At 38.8% G+C, this 25,172-nt stretch overlaps 1 protein-coding gene across 12 annotated transcripts; it reads right to left on the reverse strand.

The window, feature by feature from the left end:
- On the reverse strand, positions 3,836–25,086 carry BRCA1 (BRCA1, DNA repair associated). 12 transcript variants are annotated; one of them, XM_021378254.1, is made up of 22 exons: positions 24,981–25,086; positions 24,642–24,709; positions 23,662–23,761; positions 21,861–21,914; positions 21,508–21,588; positions 20,578–20,666; positions 20,324–20,469; positions 19,252–19,360; positions 18,545–18,590; positions 18,190–18,338; positions 14,312–17,674; positions 13,577–13,662; positions 12,660–12,834; positions 11,575–11,900; positions 10,048–10,135; positions 9,153–9,230; positions 8,798–8,838; positions 7,367–7,450; positions 6,905–6,959; positions 6,489–6,562; positions 6,000–6,093; positions 3,836–4,964 (listed from the first exon to the last, which is right to left on the reverse strand). In XM_021378254.1, exons 3-22 carry the CDS (start codon positions 23,739–23,741, stop codon positions 4,861–4,863), a joined length of 5,322 nt encoding a protein of 1,773 aa, XP_021233929.1. In that variant the 5' UTR covers positions 23,742–23,761; positions 24,642–24,709; positions 24,981–25,086; the 3' UTR covers positions 3,836–4,860. The 12 variants fall into 12 exon arrangements, with proteins under 12 accessions (XP_021233929.1, XP_021233928.1, XP_021233936.1 ...); XM_021378253.1 differs by having other exon boundaries at positions 24,815–25,086; XM_021378261.1 differs by having other exon boundaries at positions 6,033–6,093; positions 18,190–18,305; positions 19,252–19,357; positions 24,801–25,086.

The following is a 25,172-nucleotide window of genomic DNA, read 5'->3' on the forward strand; positions in this document are numbered from 1 at the left end:
CTACAGGAAAACAGAGGGTTTGTTGAACAGAGCCGTGCCAGCAGCTCTTTGATTAGTATTGTGAACACACACTTGTACAGATGTACATATGGTTGCCCGGCTAAGGGGACAGACAATGCAGCTTTCTTTCCCTCTCCCCTTCAGCTCCCAAGAGCAGTATTAACCACAGGACACACCACACAAACCTCTGTGTAATGCGCTGATCTCACAGAAAAGTCTTAATATGGCTGTGCTCAGCAGCTCAAGGAAAGGGACACATGGAAGTCTGAAGTCACTCCTCAATTCAAGCCCACTGCTTCTGGGAAAGGTGGCCGAGGCTCTGCCAGGCTTCTTTAAACACTGTGCTATCTATCGTAGTGGCCTTGGAATCTGATGGGCAGCACAAGGAACAATCCACATGAGCAAGAAAATAGTTTCTCTTTGCTCAACAGCAAAGACCCCAAACAATCACTATAGTCTACTCTTCTTTGGCATATTTCACTTGGATTCAAGCCAAATATTTACATCTTAATCAATGACAGACATGTAAGGCAACTCATACAAATCTACTGCTGCACAAACCCTGAAGAACCTGTTTGCAGTCCCAGGCCCACAGTATGATTCCAAAGAAAAGACAGCACACACCTTGCAAAATGCAGGGAGAGGACAGAACCCTGTCCTGCTCAGCCTCAGCTTGCATCCTATGAGCCTGGTGAGTTCACCAAGCTGAATCATTATGATGATGCAAAAATTTCCATTCAGAATATCAGCCAAATAAAACTGTCAGACCCAAGATGAAAACAATCTAACAAATCACCAACAGTAACTATAGGAAGACACTGAATATTTCTTTGATTTACCATCAACTCTAGTAATGAGTCAGACAAGTGTTCTAATTGCAACCATGAATAAGCTGCTCTCTTATGAATGGCTTCAGATCCGCAAGGAAATAACCCTTCGTGCATGGATCCTAATGCAGGGAGAAACTTTGAGAGTAATCAAGTTTAGCAAAAAGCTGTACACATAGTCACTGCTGCTTATCAGCAGTATAGTAGGTCAGGTACTCAAATACATGCAATTTCACAGAATTCAGAAGGAATATTTTTCCAAATAAGAGGCACGCACACAGAAGCCTGCCTGCGGCAGCAGAACAAAATTGCAAAAAATACCCTTGTTGGACAAATATCTGCCATCTCAAAGCACAACCAAGCCCCCACCAGTCTCCGTTCCCAGGGATTCTCTGTGAATCCGTGAAGTCTCATGAATTTTTGCTCCTCTGTGGGGCTCTGTAGAGCAGGATCCCATCCAGATAACACCACAGCCCTGTTGGAGCCCACTCAGCTTTCCTTCTGCAAGCCCCGTGTCACACAAATCCTCTCCAGTTCTGTGCCAGGAGCAGCAAGCAGCCATCCCAAGAGAAGAGGTGGCTAACTCAGAGTCCCCACACATTAAGGACACGTTTTTGCATCAAAGTCCTTTTCCAAATGATAATGACAAAGTGAAGCTGCAAGGCAGAGACCACAAACTGAAGAGCTTCTCTTTACAACTTCAAGCAGGAAAGAAAGAAGCCCTAAGAAGCCCTGAGCAGAGCCTGGTGTGGGAATCCCAGCAATTGGTTTCACTTTCTTTTGCCTCATACATACAATAAGTGAATTTGCAGCTTCAATATTTTTTTCAGAGCAAACCTTAAAGCATCTCATTTACAATCTATAATGACTACAAGGCTCTGCTAGTAAACACATTTAGAAATCTCCATATTATAGCAGGGAGAACAAATCCCTCCTTCGCCTCCCTTTTAAGGGAAAACAGCTGTCCACAACATATTGTGAGTACAAGAGTGCTCCCCAGCAAACATTCACCACTACTAGTCACCCTACCTGTGGGCTGACAATCTGCAAACCAGGCTGAACAGCCAGCGATGGAGAAAGTAGTATCCTAGCCCCATCTTGCCCAATGAGTTTGTAGTAAAAACTTACATAATCTTACAGGTGTAAGTATTGGGATTCTCAATTATATTCCCTATCCTCTGCTGCTTTAGCCTTCTTCAAGCTAAACAAACCCAGCTGGCATTTCTAGCATATGGACCCTCCCCACAGATCAGCCTGTAAAAGCCCAGCCACACAGGTGCTTCCCATAGCAGCAGCGGCTGTGATGGCCCCAGACTACAGCATTTTAGAGTTCATACCAAGAAAGGAGGGAAAAAAAAAGCAGCAGTTTGGTTCAGTCTCACCTCCCTCCATGTAAAATGCCTGGTATGGTAAGGAAAAAGGCATTAGAGGCACTGCACAAACGTTTTAGATACGAAATTGCAGGAAGAAATCTGCTGCTTTGTTCTCTTAACAGCTAGAAACTCCTTTTGAGAAGCATTAGAATCCAACATCAAAATTTAATATTACCAAATGCAAAGAGCTCTCAACTATTGAGCAATATTTTTACTGCGATACTTAATTACCCCCTACAGTCCCTAAACCCTCTCCCCATTGCTTCTGTCTGCAGGCTCCATAACAGCTATGAAGCTAAGAGCAATTACACGTTTATTCCAGCAACATTAATGTAACCTGAGTGGGCTCTGTCATTGCATAACTTCCTGCTGCCTAGCAGCAAAATATAAAGGACAGTCTGAATTAGTAATAGGCTCCTTACTCGCTGCTGCTCTTCACATAAGCATGGCTGATAAGAATGCAAGACAGTGTCATACTTAATTAACATACATGAATTTTAACCATGATTCCATTCTCATACATTAGAAAGTAAGCTCTGGACAGCTTTCTATGCCCACGTGGTTTATTGACAGTTTCTCCATTAAGGTAAGGCAGCTGCACAGAAATATTTAACTCATTCATTCTGGTGAAGAGGCAGCAAGAGAGCCCCAGAACAGCTTCTAGTTAGTGTTTCATAGCCAAGGCAAAAAAGGGACTAAGTCAATTGTCTCAACCCCACGTATTTTTGAAAATACATGTACAGTGAACCATCAGTCCAACGCACAAAGGCTCCTCCCAATTCATAGCCTGAGTATGATGTCAAGAATGCACCGACAAGAGAGACTGGCTTAAAGCTTAGTGCCCAAGATACCTCTTCCCATGGTCCCAGCTGCAGGAAGAAAATACACTGAACAACAGCAAAGCTGTTTTTAGGAAGTAGACTCCGATGCAGCTGCAGTAAGAAAAGTTCCTCTTAACTTACAAAAGGAGAGTAATTTTGATTACTAATAGAGTACTTAGATGATGACAAAAACCTGGGGCAAGATCTACAAGAACGAACCAGCCATTCATTTCTTTCTTCCCTCACTCAACTGAATAATATTCAAGGTACATGCTGCTTACTAGGACAACTCACATGCAGCCTCTTTAAGTTGGTGTTTAGTCTTTTAATGGTGTATATTTAACTCAGTTACTAATCAACCTGGATACGTTATTCTCACTGACAGTTATCTAACTGGAGTTTGCACCTTACCTGCTAGAAAGGGCAAGACTTGCGTTGAGACCTGAGGGACAATTCCATAACAGCAGGCACAAGACAGTCTTGCTTGACCTCTTCTTCTCACCTAAGAGGCAGCATTTAGTCCCCCATAGCTATAAGCTTTTAAGAGGCCAATTAGCAAATGCTTCCACCACTCACGTTACCAATAACAATGTCTAGTTAGACTGTACTTGCCTCCATTTGGCAAACTTCCTCTCCACAGACCCCACTGCATGAGGCTAGACTTCAGACATTTTGTAAATGTCTGATTCACATAAGAGCAGAACAAATAAGAGAGATACTTGCCAAAACCGATTTAAACACTGCAATATTTATAAACATATTTTACACAAGTTTCCAAGACAATCTAGCAACATTCAAGAACCAAACAATTATCTGAGCTTAGCTATAAGTTTTTACTTTTATTTTTTTTTTTAAACAACAACTTTATGAAAACAGGTTCTGAAGGTACAGAACTATGTTTGAAGTTGAACTGCTTGAAAATAAAGAAGCAATATATTTTCTTCCATAAAAAGCAATATATTTTCTTTGCAGTCTCATTCTGCAGACAGGGACTATTAGAAACAGATTCTTACAGAGTTTATTGTAAGTCACTAGGATACTAAAGTGCATTTATTTATTATCTCTTCATAGTTGCCATGTACACTTCTCAGAAAGAAGACCAACAAGACACTGGTGTAGGCTTGTTGTTTTAAGAATTGGTTTGTCTTAGGAATCAAGTACAAGTTGTACAGGTCACTTGCGTGTGGTAACATAGTTTAAACTGATATAAAAGTGTCCTAACAACAGAAGCGCTGTTTGTAGTTTTCAGAATAGCTGTAGACCATGGCCTAAGATTACCCATGCATCGGTAATCACACAGTAGTGTTTCTTCATATTGATATACACATATCCTTATTCAGCATATGTATTTAGGCAAAATGAAAATACAGAGATTATTCAGGAATGCAAGTACATTTTAATTCAACCTGAGCCCAATATTACTCTCGTAAATAAGCATTCCTCCAGGATGTCCTTAAATATATAGGCAGGATCTGGTTGGGATGGTAAATAATGCAGTCACTGCTTCTCTGAGGAAGCCATGCTCCAGTTTTTTTTTTTTCCCCAGTTAGGTTCTAACTTCTTTGATTTATTCCACAGGAGTTTTAAAGGACTATTTTGAGATTAGAAATGTTATTCTTTAAAGAACAAGATGGCAACAAGGTGTTAACTCCATCTTTATATAGTAATTTACTTAAGTATTTTTACTATTAATAAAAATGTATTTATTGGCTCTGAAAAAGAATACTACAAGCACAATCTCTACACATTACTTAGAAATCCATAGTTCCTAAAACAATTACTGAAGTATCAGTACTGATGAGAACTCCCGTGCAACAGAAAAAGATCTGCAGATCAGTCTTAGGACACAAGATAAGCATCCAACTCCTGACACTCAAAGCAAGCAACACTGTCTAACACCCACTCTCGAGTCACCACGGCAACATTGTTCTTTCGCTGGATTGCTGCAAGACAAAGACAGACAGGATAAAACTATTATAAATTAGGCAAAGCAAGTTTAAAGTGAGTTTACTGATATCTTTCACAATAAACAATTTGCTTTGACACCTTAAAGGCCTTAATAAAAAGCAAGATTCTAAAACCAGCAATGTGACACTACTCCTCCTTTTAAAAATGCAGCAATATCACTGCTCCATGAAGAACCTATGCTTGGCAAGGGGCCTCGCAGGAAGTTTGGAACAACACAGAATAAACACTAAAAAAAAAATATATATAAAAAAATCAGAGACTGCAGTCCTCGTTATCCTTTAATTTAGGACCTCAGTGACAGAGGCTTAGTTCCTGTCTACTCAGACATACGGGTTACATGACCTCAATAAGAGAAGCAACAGAAAATTACTGAGGTGTTCCGAGACTGTCACTCACTGTTTCAGGGTCTTTTCCTTAATTTTCTCATTTTTCCAGTGCCATTGAAACAGCTGTTGTATTTGCAACATTATTTTCCTGTTCCATTGTTTTGTTTCTCACTTGCTTTCGTTATCCCACAACTCCCACCATCTCCTTTAAAAGTCTGAAACACTTGCACTTTCAAAAACTCATGATTTCTCTGGAGCCTCTTCACCCCAGATATCAATTAACATGTGGTAACTGTATATTCTTTCCAGACCAAGAGAAGGTTGTCCCACCTGAGACTTCCTACTGGATCTTAATAGTCTTCTGAGAGCATGCTTTTCCACCTTTTATAAACTTTTTCAGTCAAAAAGGGTCCTGCATGTCATTGACTTTACAGAACAACTGAGCCTACAGCATACATACAACAGGATCACATCATTTATATATTGTTACAACAAGAAATAATGCTGTCTGATAGACCATATTTCAAGACTGATTCTTGCAATAACACTGCTTGTCCTTTCAGGCTTCTTTCAAGATCTCCCTCTGCCTTCACAAGTAGTAGCATTTAATTTCCATTCCTCTACAAACCTCTCTGATATTTAACTATTAAAACCACTGAGGTGATAGAGACACTCAACACTTACCATGAAACAATTCATGACAATAAGTAGTTTTACCTTCATAACTTGTGCCTTCCATCCAAGCATCTGGCTGCACAACAACAACAGCAGTGGAATTCTAGGATTCGAAGATAAGAAAATAAAAATGCTACGTCATCCATCATTAAATGACTCTCTCTCCTATCATCAGTGAATGGTAACACTGATAACGGGGCTGACTCTGCGTCATCACTTTGGAGAGGACTTCAAGAGGTGGTGGAAGGAGAACATTAGGTTTTTCTTCCCTGTTATTTTTCTCCAGGAATGCTGTGCCTGAAGTTAAGGAACTAAAGGCTTCTTGTGCTGGAAAGTGAGACTCAGTGTGGATTTCCATAGAGATTAGTTACCCAGCGAGGACAGAATACTCAGATTCACCTTTGACAAACCCATGAAGGCTGCATAACCTTTCAACATGCACAGTAATTAACACGGTGAATGATCTGTAGCTAAGTGCAACACTCCTTTAACACTTACTACTTTGTGGGTGAACAGATGAAGTTGTTTCACTACAGAGGCACCACAAAGCTCCACTATCCATTCTAAATGTCCTGGGGGGGAGGAAAAAAAGACAGATAAACAGTCTGTTACTACAGTGCTCTACAGAAGGAGAGATAAACTAGATATAAGGCCTGTTTTGACGTACAGGAGAGCTGCCACAGCATTTTCCTGATGCACCTGCTGAGGGCATCCAAAATGAGGATAACTCTGTTTCTGTTCTATCTGTATCTCAAGTAAATAGTTTGAAAGTATCAGGGTAAAGGAGGAACAAGAGTATCCAAGAGGTCAAATGTAAAACTCTGGTGAATGCATGAAGTCTTCCTTCACATTTTTATATTTTAAATAAATATTTTAATGCTGAGAGTTTATTCAGTTCCACTAAAATTACATACCTGTAGTCATATCAGTGAAAGGTCCATAGCAGCAGATCTCAAAGTCTTTAAAGATCTGCAAAACATGGAATGTGTAAACAGAGTACACATATGGTATATTTTAAGGACAACGCATACCATGCTGGTTTCACTACACTTCCAGGACTGGTTAACGATCCAGTCACTGTTTCACAAAGTGTAACTGAAGCCTTTTTTGTGAGATTCTTTTGTTTTGCAAGTTATAAAAGAAAAAAATAAAATCAAGCTTGTGCTGCCCTATAGTGGTGTTATAAAAAGATATCAGACTCTAAGCACAGCATCATTTTCAAACATGAAAGGTGAACTCTATGAGTAGCACTGAAAGTACGCTCCATTTGTACAACTCCATACATAAGGAATTGGAAAATGTTCCAGATAGACAGGCTGCAACGTATCTTGAACAGTCACGGCCAGACTGGATTTTCTTCCCTGACACACTCATACCTTTTCACTCAGAGATTGCCTAGCCCTCTTAGGACCCTGGTGGTTTCTGCCATTGATTACATCTCCTTTAACTTCAAAGTTCTCCTGGAACATAACATAAACAAGCAATCTGAAGTCAGAGACTGAGAGCACTTCCCTGGTCAGAGTTCTGCGTAGAAGAGGAGAAAGCTATCAAGACTGCAGAACTGGAAACTTTTACTTTTCTTCACATACTTAATCCTAAAGGTTTTCAAGAAAGAATAATAGACAGCAGTAATGGAACTTCTGCTGCATCCTACAATTCCTAAAGAAACATATCATAGTCAAACAATACAGAGATATAGCAAACAGTATAGAAGCAAACTCCAAGACTAAAATAAAAATTAATGAGAAGCTTGATAAAAAATAGCAATCAGTATAGAACCTTTATATCTTCATATATTTAAATTTCAACATCTATTTCATTTCAAGGCATTCACTTAGTGTATAGACTAACAACAAATACAGTGCAGCATTTGGTAGTTACAGGCCTATACCTGACTCTATAATAAACTAACTATTCTCCACTACCGTGACTTGTCTAGAACTTCCGTGCAGTCTAGTCTCCTATAAGATTGAGGAGCAGAGGAATATTTTAACTTGAAAACAACAAAACAAACAAACAAAAAAATGCCACAACTGGTTTTGCTATAACTGGAGGGTCTTCTCATGGCTTAAAGCAACATGGAAATTTATGACGAGTTTAACAGCTATCCTGTAGTCCAGCACTCATAGGCATTTCTGCAGCAACTTCCCCTTTCTCCTCAGGCATAGAAGTATTTTGATATCCCTTTCTAGGGCTGAGATATTTCCGAGATGGAGTGTATGGATTTCAGATCAGAAAGCGGGTATTTCTGCTTGTTGGATAAACATAAAATCTTTATTGTATCACTAATACAGCATTCCCCAGAAATCTGTACTTGAAAAAATAAAAAAATCCAACCACTACCCAGAAACACACACACACACACACACAATCCCCTTAAATGATGTCATAACAAATACGCAATTTCTTCTAGGAAATGTACTAAATAATGGAACACAAAGTTTTCAGTAGTTGCCTTCCACAAAGTTTAACAAAAATTAAAAAAAAGCACTGTATAGCTATTTTCCAACACTATTAGCTTCGGCAGACAATAGATCTTTTCCTCTGTGCTGTAATCCATCAACAACAATAGGAACACTTATTAAAAAATGTCTATAAGTTGTTCCCAATATAATAGAGATCCATTATGTATTCAGTAACACTGAACACCTATAATTAAAACATGACTTCTGGTAAAACTAGAATTTCAGTTTTCAGAGCTGAGGTCTCATGTGTTAAGTGCCTAGACAACATTTGAGATTACCAATAGCTTCATCAAGGTAAAAACAATTTACGTATTTGACATTTCACTCAAATAACCCACCTACCTCATCCAGTATCCTGCCTTCTTTAAAAGACTGAATTACCCCTAAATAAAAAGATCAGAACAGGACAAATCATTTTATCCAGGAAAATTTGATACCAAGCAGCTCAGATTTAAATTAAGAGAGGAAAAAGGCTATTGTCAGGGAAAGTAGGAATCTAAAGCAGATATTTGAAAGCAGAAAAAAACATTCAGAAGAAAAAGAAGCTTGATCTTACTATCATGTTGTTTTGAATATGCTAATATATTCAAGATATAAATATACCTTTTCCTATGTGTATATATTTTATTTGGAACAACAGAAGAATACATTCGTAGAAAGGCAGAGGCTACTTTTCTCCAAAATAAGTTGTACTCACACTGATAACTAACTACCCATTTTCTTCCTGCAATACCCAGAAAGTACTTCAATGTCCGTTCACATACCAGCTCCTTATCTGCAGAGCAAACAAGAACAAAGCAATCTTTCAGTTTTGCCACTAGTGAAAAGCACCTCAGATAGTTTGTACCTAAAAGCAAAAGAATCTTGCTAAGCGAGACAAGGGAAATATCAAGACCAGGAAGGCTCAAAAATTCTAGAACCTTTTTTAGCTAGTTAGTAAAGATAAAAGGTAAAGAAAGGCATGGATACTATCACAACACAGGACACAAACTGTAGGATTCAGCGCCTGATGTTAGCATAAGCATTTATATGTCTAGCCGTCTAAGCTCCTCTTCTGCTCTGAGACAGGATGAACTGCCTTCTGAAAGTTGTACCTATCTGCATTTGTATGAAGGCAGAACAATGTAGCTCTCCAGAACAATACGGTCATGTTGTTTATGATACATTTCTTGAAAAACACAAAAACAATTCCACTGCTGAGGAATAAAAGGATTATCTGGCTCCCTTTCTAAGTTGGCTTTTAAAAGCTTATTGCTTTTAGGCTCACACAAGGGTTTGTATCCAAATACAAGCCATCCAGAAGTGCTTCTGTGACAGAATTTAGCATACCCACATTGAGATAGAGCAAAATATTTTGAGCTAAAACAATTTTTTTTTAAAGTACACAAAGAAACAAAACACTTCTTCATTGATTCTGTGAAATGGAATTATAGATTTGCACACACAAATGTAAATAAACAAAAAAATTAGGAACAGCTTCTCCTCTAGCTCACTGAAACTTATTGCTGAACCATCTGCTTGTTGGTTAGTTGTTAGAGTCTAGATTTTTAGTTGTGTAAGTATGGGGTTTGTTCACATCACTCCCAACAAACCTGTTTTCATTATGACATGGGTTGTTCCATCAGTAACGTGATTAGAGAAAGCGCTCTGAGTTTTTCTGGCAAACTTCTGGACCATCAACTGAAAAGTAGGTAGAAAATGAACAGCTAGCAAAGCCTGTTAAAAACCCCAAACAATTCCAGTTCATATGAAAATAATGTAGTTACTTTAAATAAATTGTTTTTATTTGTGTTGGCACACAGAACGTACACTTCTGCTAAAGACATAATAAAAGTCATTAATTTTGGTGCCACTCAACAGGCTAAAGAGCTCTCAATCTGTAGTTTATGAACCGAAAGCCATAGCCTCCTAGAAATGCTTTGTAGAAACAGCTTTGAACTACTTACTGATGGTCACAAAACATATTATGGATCAGTAACTTGCACTAATGTTTCTACAACACTATAATTAAAACACTCCGTTCTCATCCTGCTTCATCCAGAAGACAACAAGATTCTAGAAATGCTAAGCAGCAGACTAATATCTTTGCCAGGATTATTAGCAATTTAGAATCAATTCATTACAGAAATCTTCACTACAAAGTATAACTTGGCTAAAGAATCAGCTGAGAACAAGCTAATGCAAGTTCCAGAGTAAGTTACGTATGATAAACTTGTTAGCAGCTTTGACAATAAAATTTAACAGATTTAAATACATTCTAATATGCATAAAAAGCATCTAAAGTTACTTCCTCCTTAGTTAAAGCTGCTATGCGTACTATTAGCACAGCTTAAACCTAGCAAAAGGAGCTACCTTTACATTAAAAAAAAATTACAATGCTCCCTAACAGCTAAACAGTAGTTAACAAAAGGCCACACAGCTGAATTTTCAGCAGTTACTAGTAGCGATTTTATTTCTGAAAAGATTACTGACAAATATAAAGATGTAGGAAAGGCTTTTTGCCCACTGTTCTCCACAGCAGCGGTCATCAGACCACCAAACGCTGTAAGTAAATACTGAGAGGCGGGCAGATTATTTCATCCCTTGTGATTACATTCTTAATAAATTTTGGAAAAAAATAACTGTATGACTCTTTTGTTAACTGAGGATTAATTCCAAAAGCTGACTGAATTATAACTATAAATTTAAGCAATAGCACTTTGGAACCGAGCAATAGATATGAGTGCATTGGAACAATGTGGTATTTATGAAGCTGACAAGTACATTTTTATGATCCTTGTATGTACCTCACTTTAGATATTTTTAGAAGAGCAGGCATTGCACCATTCGTTTACCAAGACATTCTAAAAATCAAGTCCTCATTTCGGTACGACATGTTTTCCTCCTAGACAGTAGGAAGTCCCTTCAAAGTTCAGAGTTCACTAAGTGTCATAATGCTCTTTTTAGGCCTCATTCTTCACGTTTTTAGGAGCATAAGGTTTGACTTGGTTGCTGTAGTAATGAATGGTAATTCCTGTAGGATTAGTTTCCTGTATAGCTAGGTTTCTCTGCCTTGAGGACTACAGAGATCAATGGGTATAATTAACAGCAAATCTCTAAATGTTCCAAAATATACTTACATGTTCACTTTGATTCAGACCAGACGCCACAATTGACATTTCTGTCCTGTAAGTCGTACCTGAACTTGCAGCATTTTCTTTCCCAGCTGCACCATGCAGTACAGATGTAGGAAAAAATACACTTCTCTTTGATTTACATACTTGAACGTTGCTTTTGTTATCACTCTGAGCTACAGCGGAACTACTTGTTCCTTCTGCAGTTTGAAGGCAAGGATGCTTTACAGGGGAGGAAGAGCTATTTGGACTCCTGGTCACATTTCCACAGAGAGCTGGTAAAACAGATGCCTTACTTAGCTTGGTCCCAGAGTCATGCTCAGACATATCTTCTAGAGAAAAAGAAAAATTAAACCTTGAAACAATGTCATGTTTCTTTCAGTCATAGGGGAAAGCTGTTGTGTCGCCTTTTAAGTTTACACACTGGAGTAATTTCCTGTGCTTATTTGTTTAGAATTTCAGACACTGTCATTTACAAAAGTAACATTTCAGTTAATGTATCAGGTGGCTAGAAGATGGTATTAAACAGGCCTATAGCAAAATTGCACTATTTAGCGCATTACACTAAATACCATGTTACCATATCTGGGTTCACAAGCAGCAGAAAGGCATTTATTTGGCAGCTGGAAGATGCCTGTAATTTGTAACAAACTGTCAGTAACTCTAAGCAGTTAAGGCTTTTATGAACCAGAAATCAATATTATGGCATAAAAAAGTAAAATTGTATTGTATTAGTTTTCTACTCTGAAGTAAACAAATCATTAATTTGCTGAATTAATTCTCCAACATTCTATTTATAGTTATCTATAATAGTTTTGCTTACTGTGTTTAGCAATGTCACGTTTCAAAATCTGTTCAATGAATTGACAGAATATTCTCAAACTGCAGTAAAGTTCATGCAGTTCAATTAGACTTATTAACTGAGTGCAGATTAAAGACTAACCAACCAGTCCCTTGGTGTTAATTACACTCTTAATGCTTTAAGCTGAAAATAATCACAAGATAAGATGCACCACAGTAAAAACCATATGCAGTAAAGGCATGATAAGTCACTAAATGGCTTTGAATTCCACATTTTCTTTGCTATTTACCCGTTTGTTGTCTCATCTGCTCCATTCCAAGCTCCATTCCACAACTGGAATATGGCAGTTCCTTACACACAGGCAATACCTCAGCGCCCTGACTTCCATGCTGCTTTAGCACTGCTTCAAGTACAGCCATTTCTTGTTGCAACTTTTTTAGGTTATTCTGCATAGCATTCTTCTGCTGCAAGTGATACACAACTGTGCCAACGTTAGCAAACTCAGTTTTAAATAGTATGATTAATTTTTTCAAATATTTGGTTAAATATCAGAATAATTTTGAATTACTTGTTACTACACGCTCAAAAGGCAGCTATAGTGCTTTTAGTGTAACAAATAATGAACACATGCCATATCAAAAAGAAAATATTTGAGAAAAGATACTGTGCTAGACAGACTTTTCAGTGGACAGTGCTTTTTAAGTCTTACATACGAATCATTCTGTAATATTCTGATTTTGAATGCTTTTTTAATCTTTACCCATAAAAGGTAAAGACTCCATGCCTCCAAACATAATGACTGGATTTGCTGGTCTATATTATCACCAACTATTGTAAATCACCATAAATAAAGAATTCAAATGTAGGAAAATCTGAGGCTTCTAGCATTGGTCAAGCATGGAGATTTATTAACAAGCATCTCCCACAATTAATCACTGTAATCAATATCACGTAACAAGTTAGATCCATTAGAATGTAATGTCACCACAGAAAACAAAAATGCTGGCATAGAAGCAGATCTACAGTTCTTGATGAATTATGCTTTACTATGGTTATGAATATAACCTAGCTGCACAAAGAATCATGCTGAAAGCTGTTTCCCACTGCGCTGACTTTACAGCTTTTGCTTAAATCCTAGAATGCATACTAGCCAAATGTACTGGAAATGTACATAAACTACTTCTGGAATGCAGCGCATCAGCTCACCTGTGTAGAAAGAATTTCACCCTGAGAAGATGGCTCACGTGACTCCTCTACATGACTTGTTTCACTGTCGTATCCAGATGCTTCACCTTGAAGGAGGGGGAAAGAAAATCCAAGAAAATCCAATAACAACCATCCACAATTTCTCTTATCACACAGCCCTCTTAGCCAGCTGTTAACTATAAAGATAAGCCTTTCCCAATCTTCTCATTTTAAGTGAGAAGGAAAGATCTACTTCTAGCTAACATTTCAAAGAATACCATGCTGCAAGTATAGCAAAATAAGCAGAAGCCAAGATAAATGGTTTTAAATATTTAGAACTCTCATTACTGTTAAGTCACAAAAATATCAAAACAAGTACTTCAGAATTCTACAGCCAATTTCAAACATTTCATCTGCAGTAATAGCTTAGGTAGACTATATGAAACTTTGCTGATAGATCCAAGCATCGCCATTGCAATAGCAATGCTAGTATTTCCATTCAAAAATGAACTCCCACCAGACAGAATCTAGCTGTCCTCTGGTGCCCAGTCTATTCATTTTTCTCCCCGAACAGAATTTTACATTAATTTTCAAGAAATCAGTCACTGAGGGCTGTTTTTTGTTGTTGTTCTGTTTGATTGTAGCTGACACACTACTTTACAAGAACAAGCACACAAATACAGAGCTCCCATGCAAACATCAAGAATCCAACGCTATTACTAACACAGGTACACAGATAAAAATCTTGGTTTGTACCTAGGTTTGCCCCCATGTTTGGATCTTCTTGGTACTCATCTTTGGGGTTATTTTTTCTTCTCTTCAGCCCTCCACTGCAACTCTGAAGAGCTTCGTTACTCTTATTTACATTGCTCACTTGTGTTAAAGTCTTCTTCGGCTCCTGTGCTCCGTCAACTGATTCTTCAGACATGTTGGACTGGGAAGAAAATAAGTTCACAGAGCATTCTGACTCCTGGCTCGGTGAAACACACTCATTGCTTAGGGCAGCTTCAAGTGTTTCCTGCTTGTTATTTTCATTAAGACATTCACTGTGAGGCAACACGCTGGGATTTGCTGAAGACCGTACCACAGGTACCACCTGCTTTTTGATCTGCAAAGGTGTGCCTACTGATTTGCCAAACACTAATTCCTGAAAACATGGTAAATCTTCATCCTCGCTAGATTCTTCGTCTGAAGATTGCAGTTTCTGGGCTCTTCTCCGAGACCTTTGAATACCTTCAGATCTTGGCTTACAGCTAACAATTGTATCATTTACTTCTTTCACAAGGGCAGCACCACTTCTTTTTACAAATACAGCAGATGTGTCTTTGCTATTAGTTAGGCAACAGCTGGCACTCCCTTCAGTATCGTTGTCAGAGCACAGTAAGCCATCAGGGGTTTCAGACAGATCTGTAGAATTGCTGTGGCCTTTAAGAGATTCTTCTAGTGCCTCTCCAACTAAACGCTCAGACAACCCTGTGCTGACAGTTTGGATTACTCGCTCTTCGTTGCCCTTTACCAGTCTTCTCTCTCTTTTGCTACTTTTCTTTTCAGTGACTTTGCAGTTGAATTCAGCTGGATTTTGTTGACAAGCTGTAGGACAAACCATTGGACTAGACTTGAAGTGTTGCATTGGTCCTTTGCCACCAACAACTTCAGCCTTTTCCACTTGATTGCTTTCTGAACTGAAGTACGTTTCATTGACTATGTTCAGATCTGTTCCTTGGAAAGCACGCTCTTCTGTGTTGCTCTGATCACTTTGACTTCTAGTGCTTCTGACTGGATTCTGTCTCAGTTTGCTTTCTACCCCTATGTCAGATGACAATGTCTTTTCACATCCCTTCCCTCCCTTTGGTGGTCTGTTTCTGCCTTCATTCCTATCAGCGCACATTCTTACCGGCGTCATCAGATTCCCATGATTTGCAGCCTCTGAAACATCTTCTTGATGCTCCACAGTGTGCAAACATTCAACATTGCTGACAAAGCACGACACAGGACTAACACAAGCAGATTCACAGGTCTTAAACTTCTCACAAGCACTACTCAAATATTCAGTAGTTGTTTTCCCGTCTTGTAAGTTTTCTGTCCGTAAATATGTAGTCTGCCTTTTTTCTACCCGATCAGGAGGTGAAGTATTTAATTTTTCAGATGCAGTATCATCTGTGGTACATGCCTTCATGGGAGCAGGATAAAGGCTAAATGACTGCCGCTTTGAATTCCGAAATATATTTCGCAGATACTGCATGTCTAACTCACTGTCTTCAGCTTCCACGGTCAATTCTGAAACGTTTTTAGCCATTGGGGACTTTTCAGTTCTGAAGTCCTCTGGAACATTCTGTGAACAGTATTCTTTGTCCTGGGGAAAAGTAGCACATGATCCAGTCCCCTTCTCTTCAGTCAGGTTGGAAGCAGAGTGCACAACAGTCTTAGAAGGAGACTGTAGGACGAAAAGGCTACCTAGCATTTTACCTTCTTGAGAACCTGCTTTGGGTGAAGGGGAATTAAAATTTGAATGCTGACAAGAAGATAAGGGATTGAAGAGACTTCTTTTTTTTGCACTATCAGATGAATTCTTTGGACTAATCCCTATTTCATTTGCTTCCAGATCAGCACCATTCAGATCACCGAGTGATACGTAACTCAATACATTCCGCTGCTTCCTCAGGTCTTTGCACTGGGAACTGGGAAATAACATGTTCCTTTCAACTCCAAGGACAGACCCTTCTGGGCCACTGTCAGAATTTCTTGCTTCCTTAATTACTCTCATTTTTCCTGTTTCTTTTGTAATTTCTTCAGAAAGTAGCTGAAGCCTCCTGCTGCGTCTGACTTGTCTTTGCTCACAATCAACTTGGCTTGGTTCTTCACTGCTTGGATAGCTACTGATCAGTGGCTCAGCTGGATCAAAGGAACACGGGTTTCTATCAACTACTAAGTTTATAGAACTTCTGCTTCTAGTTGAACGCCTGCATCCTTTTGCTGCAGAACTTGTATTCTTAGTGCTCTTCTGATCAGAGTTATTTAGTTCCAGTTGTCCATCAGAGTGCTTGCCTGCCACCTTTTCACTTCCATTTTTCCACTGTAATCCTCCTTCCTTGAATTCTGCTAGCATACTACCCTTTCTGTCTTCAAGGAGGGGATTCCCCTTAACAGCAGAATTTCCGTCACATTTTTTCTTCTCACCATCTCCGCGGCTGGAGTTAATACCCTGAGGGCATCTATCTGCCTCTTCTAGACCTTTCTTCTTGATGAAGTCTTCAGGCTGAAGGACACGGGCAGGCTTCCTTTTTCGTTTTAGTCTGTCTTTTCCAGAATTATTCAAGCAGTCCTCTTCAGCAGCCACATCTTCCTTTTTTGTAGCAGGCAAAATCTTTCTCAAGATAGCAGAGGGATTTGACTTCCTCTCTCTCTCGTATGTTTTCCCAAATATTTTGTCTTTGATGCTATATGTTGTTTGCTTTGGCCATCTCTTGTTTCCTTCAACCACTGTAACTTCCACAGAATCTACTATAGAGTTGGTCTTCTCTGAAACAAATGAATCTTTATCTGATAAAGAAATTTCTCCTTCACCTGAAGCATCAGTTGTTTCAGCAGAATCATTCTGGGATGAACTGGAAGACAGAATCTCATTGCTTTTTGAAAACCATTCATTGACTTTCTGAATGCTTTCCTTCAGTCTCTTCCTAGAGACCTCATGCACAGTAGGACAGTGAGGTACCTTAGGCTGAAGTAGTTTCTCCAGAGGAGGTTCTTTTTCAGGCAAAGGATCATTCACGCGTTCGTATATTTCTACATCTTCCACACTCGGCACACAAATAGCCTTCTCTTCAGTTTTATCCAGTCTACTTTCTGAGTTATCTTTTAAGTCAAGCTGTTGGTTTTTATTAGTGCACTGAGTTTCCTCTGCATCTATTTCTTCTGCATTCTTGGAGAAAGATGTGTCATCATTCTTTAAGGGACTGGCATTACCTATCCCATCACACTGCCCTGTAAGTAGGTCTGCATCAAAAATATTTAAAGGAGAACTCTGCCCCTCAATTGTATTTACTCGGTTAGATTTGACATGTTCAGTGATGTTCAGCATGCTTTTCTTGCTCAAAGCCTCCTTCAAGAAATCAGTTTCACCTGAAGATTTATAAACGTTATAAATTATTAAGCTCTATTTTAAATGCATGAGAACAATGACAAGCTTAATAGCTTATTTGATTTTATAAGAACTGTTCTTGTTTCTCTCCAAAACAGAATATTACACTGCACAAGCCTCTCTCAAGAGAAAGGTAAAAATATCAAATTACATACGACAACCATTCATCCAACTTCTTACACGAATTACTAGATGCTTCTCTCAGATTACGTGATGAGGGATAATATAATGACTTACGTAGAACAGAATTAGCTTCGCACTTTGATCTGAGTTAGTTTTTTCCTTCTGTTTCTCTGCATAAAATATCCACATCAAGCATACAGTCTACAGGAACTGCTACTTTTACACAGCTACTAGCTATTACTAGACATCAACAGAACTACAAAATGCAGTACTGCAAGAATATATATTTAACAACGTAAAAGCAAAATATTAACTTTCAGCCTTTCTTTCAAGCTTTCCTCAATCATTTTTGTCAGAAAAATAATAAACATACCTACGATATTTGGTAGAATTATTTCTTTAGCACCCAGCTTGAGGGGCTGGGTATTGCAACAATTTTCATTCTTCTCAGCACTCTTTGGTTCTTCTAGCTCTTCTTTGTCTTCTAGCCTGTTGGGAAGGTTTATGAAGGAAAAAAATAGTCTACTTTCATTACAGATGCAACTACAATTTGATGTAATAGGAGCCTGTATTTAATTTTCTCCTTTTTGTTCTTGGAAATAGCTTTTGGAAAAATCAGGCTGCTGAGTACAGACAATCATGCATGATAAACCCTTGCTACAACTCAATTAAGAATGCTGAACTGTTATCTTAAAAAAAAAAAGAATTCCTCAGTAACCTTTACTTACCCAGTATTGCTTGCCAGTATAAAAAGCTCTTCAGATGAATCAGTGCCTAAAAACAAGTTAACTGTTACTCTCCTTTGGAATGATTCAGAGAAAGATTTCTTGTCAGATTCAGTTTTTATCATCACAGAAGCATGCGTGCTCAGTTCGTTATAGAGGTAGATGTTGTCAAATTTTAATCAGATGAGATCAAGTTCAATTGACTTAATTACTACAGTTTCTATGTGCAAATACATAGTTCCAGTATAAAGTTCCTTTATCACTTCCATGAAATGATGTTTTTAAATATAATAAATCCATTATAGAATTAGAATCCATTATAGAATGGTAGAAGAGTTAGCAAGAGTTCTAATTTCCAAGTTTATAAAGAATCAGCTGCCAGCATTTAGAATTTAAAACCGGAAGTCAGAGCAATATGTCTCAGATCCTTTGCTTGAGCAGTGATCATTAGTAATAACTATCATTTTACCTCTGTAATTATCTTCTCTGGATCTTGTATACTGAGCCTTAAATTTTTTCTACAATATAATAAACCATATAAAAAGTACTTTGATTTACCAGCTTTGGTAAATCTATTTAATCTCCTTGGTTTGCACTTTGGGTGTTTATGAGAAATTAGTGCTTAAAAAGACTTTGAATTTCATCACCTTCCATTACTTTGCAAGTATTACACGTAAGCTGAAAAGGTATGGATGTACTACAGCTCTTACCAAGATCTATAAGTACACCTTTTTCAATGCCACATTTCTGTTTTTTGCTTCTTAGGGAACACCCTTTGACCCTGTTATCTATAAGCTGTGGATCCACATTAGCTTCCTGCTGACAAGAGAATAGAAAGAAGTAGCTATTAATAACAGTAGGTTATTAAAAAAAGTTGGAATTACTTAAAACTATACAGGGCAGGACTGATAGGAATGAACTAAGGAAAAGTAAATTGGCAGCCTCTACACAAAATACCAACATATGTAATTTATCATATTGGTATCAGGAATCGAATTTATTACAAACTCCTCCAAAGCTCCAATCATTAAAGGTTTTATCATACTTAATATCCTATTCAGCATCAGGTAGACAAGATAAGAAAGATTAATAATGCATCATGAACAGACTCACCCTGGAAAGCTGGGGAGGAATTTTTTTATAAGGGCAGGTAGCAATAGGACAAGGGGAAATGGTTTTAAACTGGAAGAGGCTAGATTCAGGAAGAAATTCTTCACTGTGAGGATGATGAGACACTGGAACAGGTTGCCCAGTGAGGTTGTGAATGTCCCCTCCCTGGAAGCATTCAAGGCCAGGCTGGACAGGGCTTTGAGCAACCTGGCTCAGAGGGAGGCGTCCCTGCCTATAGCAGGGGGGTTGGAACTTGATCTTGAAGGTCCTTTCCAACCTAGACCATTCTATGATTTCATGTTTCTATACACATAGCAATTATCCAAAGCTGGGTAAGACATGGTCTTACCCTAAAAAAAATGCCTTTAGTAATACTCATTTGTCAGTCTTATTAAACAAGTTGTAGAGAAAAAAAAAAAAAAAAGCTCCTGACCCTAGTTTCAAGAATAGAATATATTATGACAGCATTATAGTTCTCAAGCTTAAGTCATTTTCTATAAACAACACTTTAAAAGGCAGAAATATTTAGATGTCCTCATCTAGAATAATATTCAAGCAAAACAGGGATCTGAGAGCAAACCAAAAATCTCACATTCCATTCATCTATGTATAGGCACATATTCCAAATAAAAAAACCGAGCAATTCAAAAACACATTGCACAAAAATGTCACCAAGGTATAGTTGTCTTGTCCATTTTCTTTAGCACTTCTCTTCCTGTTTCTGAAACCCTTACTCTGGATGACAGAACTGTTATTACACAGGAGCTCAGCAGTAGCAGCTTCCGTGGATGTTTTAAGAAAACGATGATTGCTTAAAACTGAAAAGAAAAAAAATACTTATATATAAATGTTTTTTTTGTTTGTTTGTTTTACACTTAGCATGACAATACGTATTATCCATTCCAGTAAATAATTGTGATACTTACATTTTATTCCAGTGTCAAGCTCAAATGCACTGATAGCTTCCAACAATCCTTCAACTAGCTGCTTAAATCTGGAATTTTCTTTGAGACTTCTGAAATAACACCACCATATGAGATGTTTCTAAGAAAAACCTATGGGTAAGCTTTCAAAAGTTCTCCTAGAATTTCATCTGAACAAAGGAGTAAAACTACAAAGTAGCAGATGAAACAACAAAAAAACTGCTGCCAAGTAATACAACTCCATAGAACTGCCTGCTGCTGGAGTTAAAACATTATCACAAAGGGAAATTGTCGTAATACTTTTCCTCACATATGTCTAGCACAAAGAAACTAGTTGTAATGACTGAACAATAATACAGTCTATACTTAATAGCACTTAACTGCTAGTAGCAGCCTAGTCACTTGTCATTACTTCAAACAAAAGAAAAAAATACACTGAGGTAAGGCACTAAAGAGTTACTCCTCAGAAACTGACAGTTCATTCACTGAACATTTTCAGTTTTCTGCTGCAATATTTTTAAGACATGTAGCGCTACAACGTGACAGAAAGTATAGCAGTAATAGTGGGGTAGCAAAGTCTTCAGCCACAGCAAATGAGGACAAGGCCAAATGCAGCAGCCGTGGACTCCAAAACAAAGAAAGTTTACTTACCTTTGGAAGGCCTCAGGTAGGCAGGGAACTCCAGCAAGATACCCTTGCCTCCACTGCCAACCCTTAAATAAGGTCTGGGAAGGGGTGGATCCTGGCTCCACCCCTTGCAGTCACTCAGGTGCACTGCATGCACCTGAGCTCCTCTGGGTTGGCCCTGTCTTCCCACCAGGTGCTCAATCACTGTTTTGAGCCGTGACTTAGCATTTCTGCTACAAGACAGTATTTCATCTTTTCCTTAGAGAAAACTTCTTATCCCCAAGCGCACTTGCAAAGATGCATTACCTCTTGGTAACTTCAGTCTTACACAGAGGACACTGTATCACACCTTTTTTCTTTTTGCTGAGGAGCTTAAACATACAGAACCTAGAGAAAAGAATAATCACAATGTACCACATAGTAGAAATTCTTCATTATTACACTGAATGCCTCTATTCTTGTTCTAGTGTTAAGATGAATTCATCGATCCGCTTTGACATATCCGTAGAACTGCAGTCATTTCAGAATGGACTTTTCCCTTTTAAAAGTTATCCACTAGGTTTGCAAAACACAGTATACATCATTAGCAGTGAAGAGAAGTATATGTGGAGAATAAGAACAGATTGACTAGCATTGTAATTTTAAGTTTGCAAACCTACCTGCAGAATATGTGATCACATTTTGTTGAAACTGGCTCTTTTATCACATCCAAACTGCAGAAAGAAAAACGAAAAAGGAAAACATAACTTCCATGTTCTTGCTTAAAAATAGCAAGAGCAATACAAAATTCAGAAATAGTCATTTTTATGAACTTAAAAAAAATATTTTAAAAAAATCACAATGGGGAGGAGAAACAGACCACATTTGACCATTTCCCATTTGAGAACCAAGGACAGTAACAACCGTTGCCATTAGATGAAACAGATGTTATCAACTGCTTCCCACAGTCTTCGCATTTCTCTGGCAAAGAGACCACATTTTCTAGAGAAGCCATTCAGCAAAGGAGGAAACTATGTTGGAACACTAACAGATTCTTTTTCAACACTGACCTCCTGTGGCAAGAACAAAGAGCAGCATAAAGCAGAGCTTCAGGAGTCCACTGGACTCTTACTACGTTTGTATGAACCAAATGCACAGATATGTTAATATGAATAATATTTAGGTTGCTTCCCCCACCTTTTTCTGTTCTAAACCCATTTCAACCTAGTATAGTGTGAAAAATAATATTCAACTTTATAATACGTCTTTAAAAAAAAAGCTTTAACCAATTCACTTGCTGACCTCGCCTTAAAGCATAACCTACCTTGAACACATACTAAAAAGATATGATCTTAGGCTTACACTATGTTACCAGCTGTAGTTATGTTAGAAGGTTTTCCTAAATTTTATAATCTAGGTACGTACACAGGGCAGTTTCCCTGTGACTGTTCTGTCTACAACTCAGCAACGTGTAAATTGTTTATATAATGATTCCAATTAAAAGGATACAAAAGCCTAACTTGGATAAAACCAACAAAGCCAAATATAACACTACTACTGCAGAACAGATTAACTTGTTGGTTTACCTTTTGCTATTAGACAATTACAAGTGTCAAAACTAGCTTTAGCGTTACTTTTGTATGCATTATTCATTCGATCTCATTTGGGCATATTTTGGAACATTTTAACATTTTAATTTGCTCTACTAATTAAAAAAAAAAAAAGGAAAATGATACCTTTATGCCTTAAGAACAGCAGATGAAGGAAATGGCTTCAGTTTTAGCTCTTATAACATTTTTTTTTTTTTTTTAAAGTCAATTACTAGACAAGCCAACCATTCAATGGCAGCATCTCAGCAAGAATCCTGCTGCCTCTACAGAAGAGTTTGGATGCAAGGTCTTTTGTTTTTCTTTTTTTTATAGACATCCTACGTTTTCTACTCTGTGGCTTTGTTTATTTTGCTTCTTCAAAGGCAAAAAAGTAAATTTCAAATGCATCTAGAAAGATTAAAGGATTTTAAAACATTTTCCACCATAGACAAAATAAACTTAAGCAATTTGGTTCAACAGATGCAAGAGTCTTTTAAAAGACTATTGCGCATCCTAAATAGCTAGGCTTGAACTGAAACCTATGCCATTTTAGTATTTCTCTGCATTTAAAGAACTATGAAGCGTACTTAACATTTAGAGATAAAAGACAAAGATCCAGGATGGCTTGCAAACACTGCTCTAATCAGCTAATTTTTTTTCCCCACCTGGATGGAGCACTGATACTTTTAGGTTGCAATATATAAGAAATATTTACTAGAGCACACAAACAAAATGTACTTCCTGTCACGCATTTACTCTTATCCATCAATATATTTTGTTTTAAGAACACTATTCTTTATGTCCTATCGTGACCACAGTACTAACAAAACATTTGAACAGAAAAGGAAAAAAAAAAATAAAGAGCACATTAATTAATTATCTTAATGTCTACCAGATTGGACACTCCAAGTTCTTCTGCATGGCCGAAAGCACATTTTGCACATCTCCAATGGCAATCACTGACAAGTCCATCCTTCACACCCCAAAACTCTCTACAAACAAATAAAAAGTAACCAGCATTATTTCTGATCTGTTGCATTCAGTGATCATGCTTTCTCCCATGTGGCCTTCCTATGATACAGAAAATGACATAGGCCAACTGCACCCTGGGCTGCATCAACATAGGGGTGAGTGAGGGAGGGGATTTTCTTCCTCCACTCTGTCCTCATGAGGCCACATTGGCAGTGCTGCATCCAGGCCTGGAGATCCTGGCACAAGAAAGACGTGGAGCTGTTGGAGTGGATCTAGAGGAGGCCATGAGGATGCTCAGAGTCTAGAGCACCTCTCCTAGAAATACAGGCCAAGGGAGCTGGGCTTGTTCAGCCTGGAGAAGAGAAGGCGGTGGGGAGACCTCACTGTGGCCTTCCGGTACTCTAAGGGTGCTCACAAACAGGAAGGAAACACATTTTTTTACATGGGCAGGTATTGGTAGGACAAGAAAGAATGGTTGAATACTAAGAGGAAAGATTTAGATCAGATATGAGGAAGAAATTCTTTACTCAGAGGCAGTGAGGTCCTAGCACTACTGCCCAGAGAGCTGTGGGTGCCCCACCCCTAGAGGTGCCCAAGGCCAGGCTGCACGGGGCCCTGGTCATCCTGATCTGCTGGGAGACACCCAGCCCGTGGCAGGGGTAGGTCTAGGGGGGACTGTAAAGTCCCTTCTAACCTAACCACTCTGATACTATCTTGAGCGGGGCTTATTCTGCACATTCAGTTAAAATCCACCCAGCCTCATAGGCTAAGGCGAGCCAAATCAGGCTGACGGGAACGGTATTCAGCAGAAATTCAGCAAGCGAGCCCACAAGCACATCCGAGAACAGAAGGAGCTTTCAAGGCAGATGCGGACACGAAGGAGGCAGCGGGAGCACTTACCTGAGGAACTCTGGGCGCCGTCAACACTACCCGGGAGAGAAGAGGTCGCCACGCAGGTACAACGCACCCTAAAAACAAAGAGAAACGTTTTAGCCATCGCGCGGCAGCATCTCAGGGCTCTGCAGCAGAGAAGGCCCAAAAAAGGCCAGAGCCGCTAACCCGCTCGCCTCTACCGTATCACATTTCGCGCCCTTTCCGTCCATCCAGAAACCAGAGCACTAGAGACCCAATCCTATGCCCAGTTTGTTTCACGTGGCCTGAGAGGCACCATCCTATTCGCTCCTTTTCTGGCGCGTGCCGCTCCCCATCCGGCCACAGTAAGGTGGGACACGAACGAACATGTTTGATTGCCTCTACTGGACGGGCCCCGCTCCCGGAAGAGGAAGTGCATTGTGGGAGTCTCGGAAGTGCATGTCTGCTGGCATGGTGCCCGCCCAATCGCTTCCGGCCTCCCTGGCTGTGTTTATTGTTGTAGTCTCAGCGCACCTGGTTCCGCCCCCCCTCCGGCCCAATCAGGGTGGCGAGGAGGAT

The sequence above is a fragment of the Numida meleagris genome, chromosome 26, assembly GCF_002078875.1.
Source record: "Numida meleagris isolate 19003 breed g44 Domestic line chromosome 26, NumMel1.0, whole genome shotgun sequence".
NCBI lineage: Eukaryota > Metazoa > Chordata > Aves > Galliformes > Numididae > Numida > Numida meleagris.

What these genes read in the sequence shown, in the direction of transcription:
- BRCA1 (XM_021378254.1), bottom strand. Translation starts at nt 23,741, where the DNA reads ATGGACTTGTCAGTGATTGCCATTGGAGATGTGCAAAATGTGCTTTCG. An exon ending in ATACTGGCAAGCAATACTGG is followed by an intron (nt 18,339 to 18,544) that starts GTAAGTAAAGGT and finishes TAATGAAAGTAG; the next exon opens with ACTATTTTTTTCCTTCATAA. An exon ending in ATGGGTAGTTAGTTATCAGT is followed by an intron (nt 8,839 to 9,152) that starts GTGAGTACAACT and finishes CTTTTTATTTAG; the next exon opens with GGGTAATTCAGTCTTTTAAA.